Consider the following 14,706-nt stretch of genomic DNA (forward strand, 5'->3'; position numbering starts at 1 on the left):
TTTTCCCTCCAGGCCAAGCAAGGCAGCATTTTTACCATTAAAGTTTTCTTTGTGTTTCCTATTTATAGTACAGGACAATTTGAAGTGGAAAATTTATACTACAAGAGAATTACTTGAAAACCTGGGAATTACTGTTTATTTTCTAAATCTTTTTTTTTCTACTCATTTTTTCATCAAAGGAGGCTATCATCCAGTGAAAATTGGTGATCTTTTCAATGGCCGGTATCATGTTATTAGAAAGTTAGGATGGGGACACTTCTCTACAGTGTGGCTATGCTGGGATATGCAGTAAGAAAACTATTTATTTCCATATACTTACACTTTTTTCTTAATATGTTACTTTGTTTTGTTTGCAGTAACTTTTGTTTTATGTGCATGGTAAAGTTATGTAAATGCTTACTATAATTTTGTGCAGTAAGATGCCTACAATCTTGTTTTGCTCTTGATTAATAGTGTAGTTTATGAAAGCTCTCAGAAATAAATGTAATTCTCTTTTCTTTGACAAATTAGCTTTGCTAATTGAATTGCATGTTGTCTCGAGCATACAAGAATAAGCTTATATTTTAATTTATTTTATATCTTTAATGAAGAAATATAATTACCTTCATTAAATGATAAAATGTGTAGGCAGATTCCTGTTTTAGAGATAGTAGCATGAAGGAGACTAAATACTCAGTTAGTTACTGTTAGCAGAGTATTGTTAAAAATTCTTGTCAAGTGTAATTTCAGCATTTTCTGTGCAGATGCATTAGAATATGAAATATTCTATTTAAAAATTCCCAACCTTCAAAGTATATTTATCTTAGCTCAGTATATATGTTGAAAACATTTCTCTTCTTTTCAAGGGGAAAAAGGTTTGTTGCAATGAAAGTTGTGAAAAGTGCCCAGCATTATACAGAGACAGCCTTGGATGAAATCAAGTTGCTCAAATGTGTAAGTATCACTGTTGCAGTACAGCGTTGAATAACAATAGTAACAGTAATAGTGAATTAAAAAAAACAGGGAGAATTGATTTTAAGCTCCTCTTTTTTTATGTATTGTCTTCTGAACATCTGGCTTATTATGAGTTAACATGTTTTCAGAAGCTCCAAAATACTGCATTTTGTATGGAAATCTAACTAATTAGTATTTTTAAGTGAATTTTTTCCTAAAATGTCAGTGTTTGCATTCTTGGTTTAGGTTCGTGAAAGTGACCCTAATGATCCCAACAAGGATATGGTTGTGCAGCTAATTGATGACTTCAAGATTTCTGGAATGAATGGAATTCGTATCCTTTTGAGAAAATGGCATTCTCATTAAAATTGTTCTACTGTAATAAGTAAGCATTTAGTTCTGGACTTTTTCTAGTTAATCTTACTTTAAATGTATGAAGTAGAAACACCAAAATGTATGTAGATGCAAAGAGGAGTGCAGTGTGTAAGACGCTCTCTGGAGTGAAAGTAACTTAGCTTTTCTAAACACAATGCAAATAAAAAAGAAGTCTTATGTATCCTGTTATTATCTGGTAGAACTAGAGATAAACCTTCAAGACCTTAAAGATAGAGTTTACTGAAAACATTTGTAATAACTAAAGCTTACAAGAAATATTTTTTCCTAGACTGGTACAGAGAAATTGGCAGTGTAATGAAAAAGATGGTTTCTGTTTTCTTGTGAGAAGTGTGGGGTCATGGTGATGCTTCTCTTGTTCATGTAATCATCTTTTGGCCAGGTGTTAGCCATGTTTTTGGCAAAGGTTGTAAAGCTTTGTCTTTGAAAGCTTCCTTTAAAAAAACAAAAGAGGGGTGGGTGGAAAAAGAGAGAGATAAAGTAAAATATAAATGACTCATTCTCGGGGTAAATTTCGGGTCTGTGATTATATTTGATTTTAGAGTCAAGCTAAACTGAGTTCTTCTTGCTAATTATATTAGGTATTTCAGCAGCTTATTATATTACTGTGCTTTCATTTACTGTTACAGCTGGACTTGTGTGTGCACCCGTTGCGCTTTGGAGCCCAGTACAGACCTCATTGTTCATGGCTCATATTGCCAGAGAGACAGCTCCTGCTCTAGAGAGCCTAATTACACATTGATTTTGGTGATGTGCCTCCAGCCTTCAGCAGATCAGATTAAGGTAGCTTTCACCAGCTCCCATCTTCTAGGAGAGGAATGTAGAAGGTGGCTGTCAGTGAATCTGAATGCTCGCTAGAAAGCATCCTTCCAGCCAGGAGTGTGCAAGCAGTTTTCGTCCTGTTCATCTGCCTCTTGACATTAGTTACAGTTATTAGTTATGGGTATGTGTTGAGAATGACTGGGGGGTCAAGTGTTCTTAGTTACACACTGGTGTCTAATTTCCTTTTCCTTTGATCCATTTTTATTTGTTTTCATCTGACAGTAGTACAGTTGAAGAACAATGATTCTTAAAAACCAAAAGTTTTGACTTACTGCTTTATTGTAAAACACTAATATGAAATGAGTACAGTAGTACATTCATAGCTATACATAGAAATAACTTACCTGTTTATCAGAGCAATATCCCAGTAATGTTCTTAAATTCTTGCCGAGATTCACATGTATATACAGCTGCATTAAAGGTGAGGGCTGTTTCCAGGTCTGAAGAGTAAATTTTGTTAGTGATAATACTTTGAAAGCATATCCAAACTTATATTTTTTGCAATATAGCAATTACACTGAGGAAGCCAAAAGAGACCATGTGCTAGTGAAAAATAAAGGGTCAGGTAGCTTTGTATTGGCAGATTAAAACTGGACAGGTGATGTTAATTTATTCTATTTCAGTTTTACCTTCATATTGAAAGCTGGCTGTAGAGAAATTTTTATGTAGAAGGCAAATGTTCCTGCTTTCCTGAAAAGTACATCGTCCAGAAAAGTACCATTATACAGGATGGGCTGATACTGGACTCAGATTTTAATTGCATCTGGAAGTCTGTCAAAGTCCTGACTGCCAGCAAAATATGATACCAAGTATCTTATGCCTTGAGTTTTCCTGAGAACAGCTTGTGCATCCGGAGTTATCTGAGCAGAGGTTGGTTGCATTGATTGTTTCATCAGCTCCTTTTTAAGTTCTAGGGAAAATAATCTTTGGTGTAGCTTCTCTCAGCATGGAGCAGGTAATTGATTTTAATGTTTTGGTGCTGTTTACTTTTTAAAATGCCACATTGGTGCTGAATTGGTATCACTGACTTGCACAGGTTGAGAGAAATAGAGTAGTTTGAGGTTTTTTCCATGCTCTGCTGTTTCCAGCTTCCTTTGGGCAAGTCACTAAATATCTGTTGTTTGACTATAAAATAAAACAACATATGCTTCATAGGGGCTTGATTATTGGTTATGGAATGCATTTAAAAGCTAAAACAAGACAGAAGAGAGGTGGGTGAATCATTTGGATGGCTAATACCACAAAATGTCATGGAGCTTCCAAACAGGGAAAATTGTCAAGAACCATGTAGAACAGACCTGGGAATGTGCAGAGCCATTGGCCTGCTCTTTGTGACTGCAAACTGTCTTCTTTCTCCTAGAAGCTGGAGTAGGTGTTTACATACAGAGGAATTTTTATAATGTCTTATGCTGCAGTAGGCTGGTAATTTTTTAGCTACTTGTATATTTTGCAAAGATTGCGATTACGACTTGGGCACTTTGGTGTTATCAGTAAGTGTAAATTATGTTTGTTTGCAGTGAACTGTATTAGAGCCATAATAAATGTTCATTTCGGTGTAGCATTTTTTTAGTGAAAGATTCAGATAATCACAAAATGGAACAAGTGTGTTAAGAGACAAATGGAAAAAATAAAGAAGGAAACATTCCCACACAATCAGACATTATGATGATTGCAATAAATGCATCTTCAAAGAATATAGAGTATTAATTAAATGTCATAGTGCCTAAATGCTGCCAATCCAAAAGCAACTGAGATGCATCCTAAAGTCTTCTGTGCTGGTACTAGAGCTTAACTAGCCTTTAGTCTTTGTCATATTTCTAAATGCTTGAGTAGTGTGTATTTGTCAATAGGTACAGGTAGGATTTGAGTCAAGAAAGAACAGCTCTCAGTACTTAAACCTGTCAGCTGAATCATGTTGCATTTACTCTCAGTTTTGCTGCTGTGCCTAGTTTCCTCCTGTAAGGCATCCCCTGTGCTGCTTTGAAGAGCATTTCACAAGAAGCATGTCTGCTAGGTTGGCTTCAGAGTTTTTTTGCTGCAGGACTTTTTGAACCTTCTTACCAGTCACCTCACTGGTGCTATAGGAGGATTCTGGGACTTGCAAGGCTGGTTTTCTAATAGTTAATGCAGAGCTTTTCCCAAACTCTTTGTTCTGGACAGTCTGGCTTAAAGTTAATGTTTTTCGGATCAGGATAGTAAATCAGACAACAGTCACAGTTTTAATACCAACCCTGAGCCTGCTCTGTATCTGCTCTCCATTCCAGCTGTCTCTGCAGTATAGAGTGTCCCTTGAGTTTATCCAAGTCCTCCCAGCAAAATGTTGTAATCTCTTCAGATAGACGTTGCTTTCTGGTGACCTTCCCTCTTTATGCCTGTCTCTGCCATTCCTCTTACATCTTTCGTCTTCGTGCTCTCCCCTTGCCTCTCAGCTGTTTACTTCCCTACATCCCTTTCTCTTCTGGTTACTGGCAAGGCTTAACATTTCTGTAAGTGCAAGGAATGTCAGGAATGTGCATTGGAGAGTCTGCAGCAGCAGTGGTCTGAAGGACTGTGGGCGGGTGTCCTATATTTCATTTCTGAATGTTGCAGTGTCCTGCCTTTTTGCAATCTGTGTTGCTGTAGCTTTGCAGCTTGACTGTGTGGGCTCAGTGAATAAGCCCTGCAGAGCTCATGGGTTCTGCTCATCCTTCATGATGGCTGTGTGCTCTGACTTGTGTTCACTGTGGGGTAAAGTAACCAAGACTGTTTCCTCTTCTGAATGGAGCAGAGTTCTGAGTACACCCAGTTGATGTGAATGGGAAATGACTATGCAGTGTCTCCTCTCAGGAATTCAGGAATGTGAAATGAGATGAACAATTGGCAACAGTTGTATTACAGTTCTTCATTGTGTGCTTTGACCAGTCTTGAGACCTTTTACTGTCAGTGTAACTTTAATATGTATAGAGGGTGCAGATATATAAAATTTGAGTTGTGTTTATGTATGTAAGTAGGTACTTGAGAATAATGTGTGTGATAAACTGACAGACAAGGTAAGTCTCATTTTGACACAAGAATGACTTGAGATCACTGCCAAGACTCTAGTTAATTAAACTTAGGGAAGTTAGGTAAGATTTCTAACAGTGTAGAAGTGAGCATCTATAGAAATGGTCTGTGACATAGTCTAATTCATTGAGATTTTCCTGCAGCATCCATAAATTGATTTTCGGTTATTTGTTTTACATTATTCTTTGCAAGATTATAGTATCCTGTAGTTAAGATTTTAACATACTTTCTGGTTTCTAGGAACATTAAGGTCATTCCCAGTTCATATTTGAGGGTTAATTTGGTATAATCTGATAGTATAACTTCTTGCCAGAGTGTTGTGGATGGTAAAGCTTTAAATTAGTTTCAATATCTGAAGATATTGTCGATAGAAAGATAACCTACCTAGGCATGTAGGTGTAGAATCTCTTAACTTAGCCCTTGAAGCAGAAATCACAAGAAGTTCCTACATCGTATTTTTTCCTAATAATTTCCCCTGTTAATTTGTTGTTTGCCTCTGTTGGGGCCAACAGTAAATGCTGTGTTAAATTAAACATTTTGGCGTTGGGTTTTTTGCATGTTACTTCTGAGTTCTGCATTTCTTTTGTTTGAGAGTTCTTTGGTGATTGCCATTAGTTCAAACTGCACGTTTTAAGAGATCCATTCTCATACTATGGTAGTATTTGTTGTCAAGTGAATCCATTGAGCTTAATTAAAAAATGGTTATTATGGTTCATTTTCTAAAACACAGTTACTGCACACTTTTTCTATTAAAGCCTTCTATTCATATGATTTCAAATTTATTAAAAACTAGAGATCATAGGCCAAATCAGTACTTTAAACTGTCTCAAAGAAAAAAAAATTGAGTTAGTTACTTTTTGCAATTACTTAATTTTTCACCATAATGCTGTTGTTAACATGTAGAAGTAATGGACAAGATTTGCTTAATTAAAATATTTTATTTTAATTTGTTCTGCAGTTGGACACTGGTTTTCTATGGATTTATATATAATTGAAACAAGGTATCCAAAGCATTTTAGGGGGAACCATTTTCCCTCTAAAGGGGGTGATGACTCCTTTAGCCAGAACACAAGCAAACATTTGTGATGATCTCATAGACAAGTTTATTTGGAAGTTATCCTTAATGAAATTACAGATGTCTGCATGGTCTTTGAAGTACTTGGACATCATCTTCTAAAATGGATAATCAAGTCCAATTATCAAGGCCTTCCTATCCGTTGTGTAAAAAGCATAATTCGACAGGTAAGTTTTGTTAATACTTTAATTAGGTTTTTTCCACAATTGTTAACAGTTTGAAGGTTAGAATTACGATATTTGAACAGAAGTCTTACTGCTATCTAAAATAATTTTATTTTAATCTCAGTGGGGTTTGCAAGACCATCCTAATGGGTAGGCTGCACTTCTGCAGGGGTTTTTGGGGTTGTTTGCGTTGTGTTTTTTTAATCAACGTTTCCTATGATAAAAGAGTTTTCTGAGCTGCTTTAGAGAATAAAAAGTTGAAGCAATGAGTCTTTTTCATAGATGTGAAGATACTAATATTAAATTGCACTTTTGATTGACACGTTATAGTTCTAAATAAGATCTGTAAAATAAATGATCGTAACTGTGGAAAATAATAATACCATGATGATGGTGATGAACAAAAGTGGTATCTCTCTGAAAAATGAAAATAACCTGTTCTTTAAAGAAATTATTGTCTGTCTGTATTTAGGTTTTTGTAGAGTCAGAGTGTTAGCAAGTTGGAACACTTCAGAACATTTCACTGGGATGTGTTCTTTCAAAATACGTTCTTTCGCTAATCTGTGAAAATTGAGTTGCTGAGAGGTGATTTTAAGGAGAAAGTGTTTAAGCAAGGAGAAAACATATATGTACTACATCATAGAGTGATTAAGGGTGGAAAAGACCTAAAAGAGCATCAATTCCAACTGTTAACCCACTGCCAAGTCCACCACTAAACCATGTCCCTGCGTGTTCCATCTGTGCTTCTTTTAAATACCTCCAGAGGTGGTGATGCCACCACTCCACTGGGCAGCCTGGTGCCTTGGCAGCCTTATCAGACCTTTCAGTGAAGAATTTTTCCCTAATAGCCAATCTAAACCTCCCTTGGTGCATCTTGAGGAGACTTGCTCTGGTGCTGTCACTTGTTACCATGGAGAGCAAAGGACCCCTACCTGGCTACAACCTCCTCTCAGGCAGTTGCCTGACAGTGAAGTCTTCCCTCTGCCTTCTTATTTCTACAGACTAAACACTCCCAGCTCCCTGCATCAGACTTGCACTCCAGACCCTTCCTGAGCTCTGTTGCCCTTCCCTGGGCTCATTTCCAGCACCTCCATGTCTTTGTTGTAGTGAAGGGCCCAGAACTGAGCACAAGATTTGAGGTGTGGCCTCATCAGTGCCCAGTACAGGGGGACAATCAGTGCCCTGGTCCTGCTGGCCACACCATTGCTGATACTGTCAGGATGCCATTGGCCTTCCTGGCCAGCCAGGCTCACACAGCCTCATGTTCAGCCACTGTCAACCAGCACCCCCAGGTTCTTTCTTTTCCCTGTCCACTTTCCAGCCACTCTGTCCCCAGCCTGTGGCACTGTCTGGGGTTGTTGTGACCCAAGGGCAGGACTCAGCACTTGGCCTTGTTGAACCTCACATAACTGGTCCCAGGCCATAATCCAGCGTGTCCAGATCCTCTGCAGAGCCTTCCTGCCCTCCTGCAGTTCAACAGTCTCACCCAGCTTGGTGCCATCTGCAGGCTTTGAGTGGGTGCACTTGATGCCCTTGTCCTGGTCATTGATAAAGATATTAAACATGACTGGCCCCAGTACTGAGCCCTGGAGAGCACCACTGGTCATGGCTCCCAGTTGGATGCAACTCCATTCCTCACCAAGCTCTTGCACCTGGTGTCCACTCAGGTTTTTATCCAGCAAACAGTACACAGCCTAGCCAGTGCTGAATTTTGGGAAGTAGTTGGAAGTGAATTGGATGAAGGCTCTGAGCAGGCTGGTCTGATTCTGAGGTTAGATACAACTTTGAAGGTGGTATGACTTAGATGAAGGTTTGAATCACAGAGTCTTCCAACCTAAATTGCTTTCTGAATGTAGACAAAAGTAATTCAAACACTTCATACCTGAGAAAAGAGGAAGAGCTTAGTAGTGAAAGATTAAAAAGCTTTTATTTTTGCAAGATTGGAATTAGCTATTTGGACTAGTGGGAATAGCAATGTTTGGTAAGGCTTTCAGGTTGCTTATTAAAGGCAGTGTATATCTTCTTTTTCTACTTGGACAAAACATGTGCTACACTTAAAAACTGATTTCTGAAAGATGAATATGAAGCGATTCAGTCATTGCATTGGGGTTACTGTGCATCAAACATTTTTGCTTCATAAGCTTTTTTAATTCCATGCTGCAATGGAATATTATGTGGTTATGCTACAATATTACTTGGTAATACAGTTTTTCCAATTTTTGGGTACTTCTGAGCATTGGGATAAAACCAGGCTTATTTTAAAATGCAGTTGAAGATTGAGTTTCTTAATAAATTTGCTTGCAGTTTCAAGCAGATTTTTTAAAAAATCCCTTTGTTATTAGGTACTTCAGGGTCTAGATTACCTACACAGCAAGTGCAAGATCATCCATACAGACATAAAGCCAGAGAACATTCTGATGTGTGTGGACGATGCCTACGTGCGCAGGATGGCTGCTGAAGCCACCGAGTGGCAGAAGGCTGGTGCTCCTCCCCCGTCGGGCTCAGCAGGTATGAGCAGGATCTTGAGCTGCAATGTAGTAAACTCTCATCAGTATATTGTTACTGACAGTATTTTGTTCAATGAACATTCACATTTTAAATAATTGTGTGTGAAAAATGCGTATCTGTTTAATTTTTATTCCTGCTCTGGAAACTGTCAGAGTAATGATTTCCTGATGGTTTTGTACATTCAAGTTTTTAGGGTCCCCAGATACAGAAAAAGATTTATTGATATAAACTTACTCCCCTCCCATCCCACGAGCTTTAATGCCTGGGTTTTAGTCACACTGGAAGCTTGCATCTCTGATACTGACAACAATTAATGATCTTATCTAAATTATGTGTAGTTCTGTTACAAGTTCATCAGCATCCTTGTGAAATCATCTGCCTTTTTGTCTGTTGTAACTTTAAGATGCAATGGAAAGTTTTACATTCATTGTTTTTCACCCTTAAAAATGGAATTTATGATACCTAATTGAACTTGAGATAAGCCCATTTTCCTAGGGGTATAAAGTGTTTTATGTTAAGCTTGCCAAAGAGTTTAGATAGAAACTGTACCTTATGTTTAGCTAGGAGAAGCCAAGGTAAAGAAGTTCACAGCAATAAGCAAAGACAAACAATAAGCAAAGACAAACAAGAAGGAAGTGTGGCTATTTTAGTGATTTTTCTATATAGTACTATGTACTGTATATTTTTAGTACTATGGTTGCTACTAATTTGCCAATTAGGCACATCAGCTATGGGCAGTGAAGAAGTAATTTCTTTTGTACTATTGTCAGAAAATATACCACAGATTAAAATCTGTGAGGTATACTAAAAATACTTTCTATATTGGGAACAAATACAGCTGTCAGAATCCATTTCACAGTGTTATGTATTTTTACATGAAAAATTGTATAAATGGTGAATATATTATATTGAATTTGACATGATGTGTAATCACATAGCTAGAGATTTTATGTTATTTATGTGGGAAATAATTGATTTTGTTCATGCAGCCTTTATATTGCTTCCTGACATTAAAATAAGTATTATTTTAAGGAATGGGGTTCTTATCACACTTCATTCTTAGCAAATTGTAATTAAATATAATTAAATTTATGGCTTTCCACACAGGAGCTAGATGTGTTTTCTTTACATCACTGCAAGAGTAGGTTGTGTATAATTTCCCTTTTTATAGCAGTGATAGTGCTCAGGTTTAAGACTCTTCTTGAAAACCTTACCCTTTCAGGGGTGTTCAAGCAGGTTTTTCCCTGAGCTTTAGCTATAAAACAACTCAGTATTTTATTTGGCATTCCTTAATTGCCATAGGCCTGTGTGTCTGAAGAAGTTTGTGAGAAAATCTCTCCCGTTCAGTTCTTCTTGCTCACTTCCACTTTGCTTCTGTCTCCCATATTTGGATATTTCTGCTGGTTTGCTCACAGGGGGGAGGTTTTATGTGGCCTGTGGTGCTCTGTGTGTGTGACAGCACTGCAGGCTCATCAGAGACAGGCACTGATGGGATCCTGCTGAGAGCTGCTCAGGAGAGGCCCATGCTGGAGCTGCTTTTTCTGTCATGTGGTGTGTTCTCTGCCTTAGACACTTCCTCATACCTCCAGCCCTAGCAATCAAACTGCCTTGTTTCAGAATAAAAAACATGAGTATTTGGCTTTTTTGTTGGGTACAACACAGCACATGTATCTTTGCTAATATTCTCTGAACCAGTCTATTCCTGCTCCTCCAGCTGACTCCATACATTTAATCTGTGACAGCTCTGCAGTCATTTGATGTTTTCTATCCACTCTTTGTGGTTCAGCCTTTTTTTTTTTTTTTTAAATTTCATAACCTCTCTGCCAACCACAATACCGTGAGCACAGATAGCTGCTAGCTCCTTCCAATCCCAGATGCTCTAATGGAGACATCAAATGATTTCAGGCAGCACGTACTTGTAAAGAGTAAAAAATCTGGCTAACAAAGTGAACTTAACACTGCCTTATTTAGTTAAGAAATTATTTCTACTTGTTTTTGCTTTTATAGAGCTATTTTTGAAAAAAGAAAACATTTATTTTATTTATAATTTATTTTTTGTCTTTTTAGTGAGCACAGCTCCACAACAAAAGCCTGTAAGTATTGTTATATAATTCAATCTAACTGCCTTATTTTCTGTTTTTCTCTGGGTATTAGTATGTATTAGACTGTTAGTAGCCTCAACCTTTTTTAAAAGCTTTCTTTGAATAAAGCTTCTATCTTTCAAAGAACATTTTTCTTTTAATGTCTCTGGCCTTCCCAGTTTTAAGCACAGTATTTCTGTGATGGAAATTCTCACAGACATACAGTTCTATAGCTATGTCAGACTAAGTTAAGCATTGCCATTTTCTTCTCTTGAAGAATAATCCATTCGTTCAAATCCTGACAAAAATGGGTGAATGCACTAAATATTGTGCATTGCAGATATCTTAAGGGCATAAAGGCCTTAATCATCAAGGCCTGAAAGTTAAGGCAATTTTATGAGGTTTGAAAGATCTCTACCATATGCATATAGCAAATAACCAGTGGTAATACTGCTGTTCAGAAATATCTGTGCTCAAACCTGCTTTCTGTGTGTACAGAACATGTATAATTTCAGTGGATATACAACATGGATGAAAATTATTAGGGTTGTGAAATTTAATGTCTTGTTTAGACTATCTTATGGCTTTTTACGAAGATAACAGGATTAACAGATAAACCTTTGAGGAAATGTTTCTGTTTGTTGTACTTTATTTTTTGGTTATGTGAGGATTTCTTACTGTGATATTTAAACAATAAATGAAAATTGGATAGATTTCATTTATCAGATAGTAAAAATAGAAGCCGTAATTCAGTTAAAATGGAAGGAAGTGTTTAAATTCAAGCTCTGATATGTCCATTTTTCATTTCCTTGTTGTTGTACCTGAGTTTTTCAATCCCTATGTTATATAAAATGAGAAACTTCATAATGGCCATCTGCTGTTTGTAATTCATATGTTTTGGGCCAGAAGGGAGTAATAAAAATGCTTTCCTGTCACCAGAAAATGCTGAACAACACAGGTTTTATTTAAAATTCACTGTTTTCAGTCTCTTTAGTTTTCTCCTGTCTTTTTTCTCAGAATACTTTAGCTGGTTACTACCTGCATTATACAGAGTGAGAGATCAGGTATTCAATTTATGTGCAAACAACTAGTATGATACCCAGTTATTTTCTACATACAGTATCATCTGTTAATCTGGATTGAAGTTTAAGAGTATTGTGTTTACTCAGGCTTATAAGATCATAGGGATTTTGTTATGGCACCTTAGATGTATAGATGTATTTTGCTCTTGTATCTAATAATGACTGTGTAACAACATGATTAACTGTGTAAAATTTTGGTGAATTTTTATGTCATATCATCCTATATCATTCTTGATTTGAATTAAACTGGAAAAAGCAATATAATTACTAAATTATTTCCCACCTAGTATTTTCAGAAAAATGGTAATCAAACTGTAAATGAGTTTGGTGTGAGATGCCTTGAAAATAATTAATTACTTCTTTTTTTTCTTTCTTTGGTATTAATATTTCAGGTTGGAAAAATATCCAAAAACAAAAAGAAGAAACTGAAGAAAAAACAGAAGAGACAAGCTGAGCTGCTAGAAAAACGCCTGCAGGAAATAGAAGAACTAGAGCGGGAAGCTGAAAGGAAAAAAATAGAAGAAAATATAACCTCAGCTGTACCATCAAATGAACAAGAAGATGAGTACCACCCAGAGGTGAAACTAAAAACAGCTGATATAGAAGAGGTAGTAGATGAAGAACCTGGAAATGATGATGGTTAGTATTATGTGGTTTTATTGACCCTGAGTTTACTGTTCCAGAGGGGAAAGTAATTGTGCAGTGTTGCATCTGGTGCAGTGAAAAAAATCTCCAAACTGTCCTAGATTATTAAGTTAATTTTCTCCTGTAGGTAAAATTGTAACTACAAAACCTAAAAAGGTAAAGAAAAATCAAACCTACTACAGAAGTGAAGAAATCCATCAATGTCAGCCTATAGGTATAAGCAACTCAAAAAAGCATTTGGAAAATTCAGCAGAACAGTCACCATGCCACATTAAGTGGAATAACTGAGTATCCTGGTGAAGTAGAAGAACACTAAGATGCATTTTTCTATAATATTGTACTAGTTGGAGTCATCACTGCTTTCCTCTTTTCTTCTTGCAGAAAATGTAAGAAATGCTTCTCCTTTTCTTCTTTGTTGTAATGATCTATTAGGTAGCAAAGATTGCAACTTCTTTGCTAAAATTTTTGATATGTCTTGTTAAAATTCCTGTCCAGTTCTGGTGACTTGGACATCATTGTTATGGTCCAGCTCCATTCTGGCCTCCCTGATTTTCTGGTCAGCTCTTCAGTCCTGATAAAAATATAACTACTGAGACTGTAGTTCAGTTTGGTTTGTTCTTGTTCTGCTCTTATGGAGAATTTTTCTTCTTCTATGACGACTCCCTGTTAACACAGATTGAATTCTAGATTTTTTTAAAATCTTGCTTTCAAGGCCTCATTCATCTTCTTTTCATAACGTTGTTCTCTTCTGGATTGTTCCCTCCTGAACCACTTCCCACTGTTTATTTTTCCAACAGCTTTAATAGTCCTTTCTTTTGCCTTTAATTTATATTTTAAGGTTTGCGTATTTCAGTGGTATTCAGTGTTTCCTTGTGTGATATATCAGAAGTCAGGTAGTTACTGAAGAGTTAAAAATGATGAATGCCAATTTTAGTCGGGTTTATTGATGTATGATGTAATGTGTTGCTTGCTGAAATTTTTCAGGTGAAGCAGAAGATCAGGATGAAAAAGAAGACACAGAGAAGGAAAACACTGAAAAAGATGATGATGTTGAGCAGGAACTTGTCAACACTGACTCTACAGAACCTAAGTGGATAGAATCTCCCAAAACAAATGGCCATATTGTGAACGGCCCATTCCTATTGGAACAACAGATTGAAGATGAAGATGAGGAAGAGGAAGAATGTCCAAATCCAGAGGAGTATAATCTGGATGATCCAAATGCAAAAAGTGATTACTCTTATAGCAGCTCCTATGAACAGTTTAATGGTGAATTGCCAAATGGACGTCATAAAATTCCAGAGTCCCAGTTCTCTGAATTTTCAGCATCAGTGTTCTCTGGGGCTCTAGAGTCTGTAGCTTGTGGTTCTGCTGTTTCTGAAGGATCAACTGTAACTGAAAGAGAGGAGAGCAGCCCATCTCATGACAGGAGCAGAACGGTTTCAGCTTCCAGCACTGGAGACTTGCCAAAAAGTAAGTGTTCCTCTTAATGACTTTTGTCTAGTAGCATGGGTGTGTGTTGTGTAAATGAGGCAGGTAAATGCAATACAAAGGCAGTAGTTAGGTTAAGAAGAGATAAAATAAATTGGATGATTTTTCTCGCAGAACTGTGATTTATGGCTTATATTCCACTCTAGAACTTGATTTTAAGGGGTATTAGATAAATTATTGCAGAATAAATATTTGCATTGACAAGTCAGTTTACACGTGAAAGAGAAAAAGAAATCTATAGTTGAATATAAACATCATTCCTGTAGTTTAAAGGTAGAAGATGAACATGAGATCATGTAACCTGATGTCCTTTGATAGCAAGTCAGTAATATGCCATCTTTTAAGCCCAGTAGTCTTTATTGTGGGCTTAAAACATATTTTTCAAAGAGAAAAATCCCTGTTCTTAAATGGACAGATGAAATTATAATCTAGTGTGATTGAAGTGTGTTCCACTGCTTGGTGCTGTGAAT

General features: G+C 36.8%; 1 protein-coding gene across 11 annotated transcripts in view; it reads left to right on the top strand.

The window, feature by feature from the left end:
• Positions 1-14,706, top strand: part of SRPK2 (SRSF protein kinase 2) — a 129,483-nt gene that overhangs the window by 92,364 nt on the left and 22,413 nt on the right. For all 11 annotated transcript variants that reach the window (XM_088165833.1, XM_088165830.1, XM_088165839.1 and 8 more), the window contains 8 exons: positions 180-288; positions 846-933; positions 1,180-1,267; positions 6,326-6,432; positions 8,772-8,937; positions 11,005-11,030; positions 12,493-12,739; positions 13,730-14,218. In XM_088165833.1, the coding sequence (XP_088021959.1) occupies positions 180-288; positions 846-933; positions 1,180-1,267; positions 6,326-6,432; positions 8,772-8,937; positions 11,005-11,030; positions 12,493-12,739; positions 13,730-14,218 (1,320 nt within the window). The remainder of the gene's footprint in view (positions 1-179; positions 289-845; positions 934-1,179; positions 1,268-6,325; positions 6,433-8,771; positions 8,938-11,004; positions 11,031-12,492; positions 12,740-13,729; positions 14,219-14,706) is intronic.

The sequence above is a fragment of the Sturnus vulgaris genome, chromosome 5 (genome assembly GCF_052056855.1).
Source record: "Sturnus vulgaris isolate bStuVul1 chromosome 5, bStuVul1.hap1, whole genome shotgun sequence".
Lineage (NCBI taxonomy): Eukaryota > Metazoa > Chordata > Aves > Passeriformes > Sturnidae > Sturnus > Sturnus vulgaris.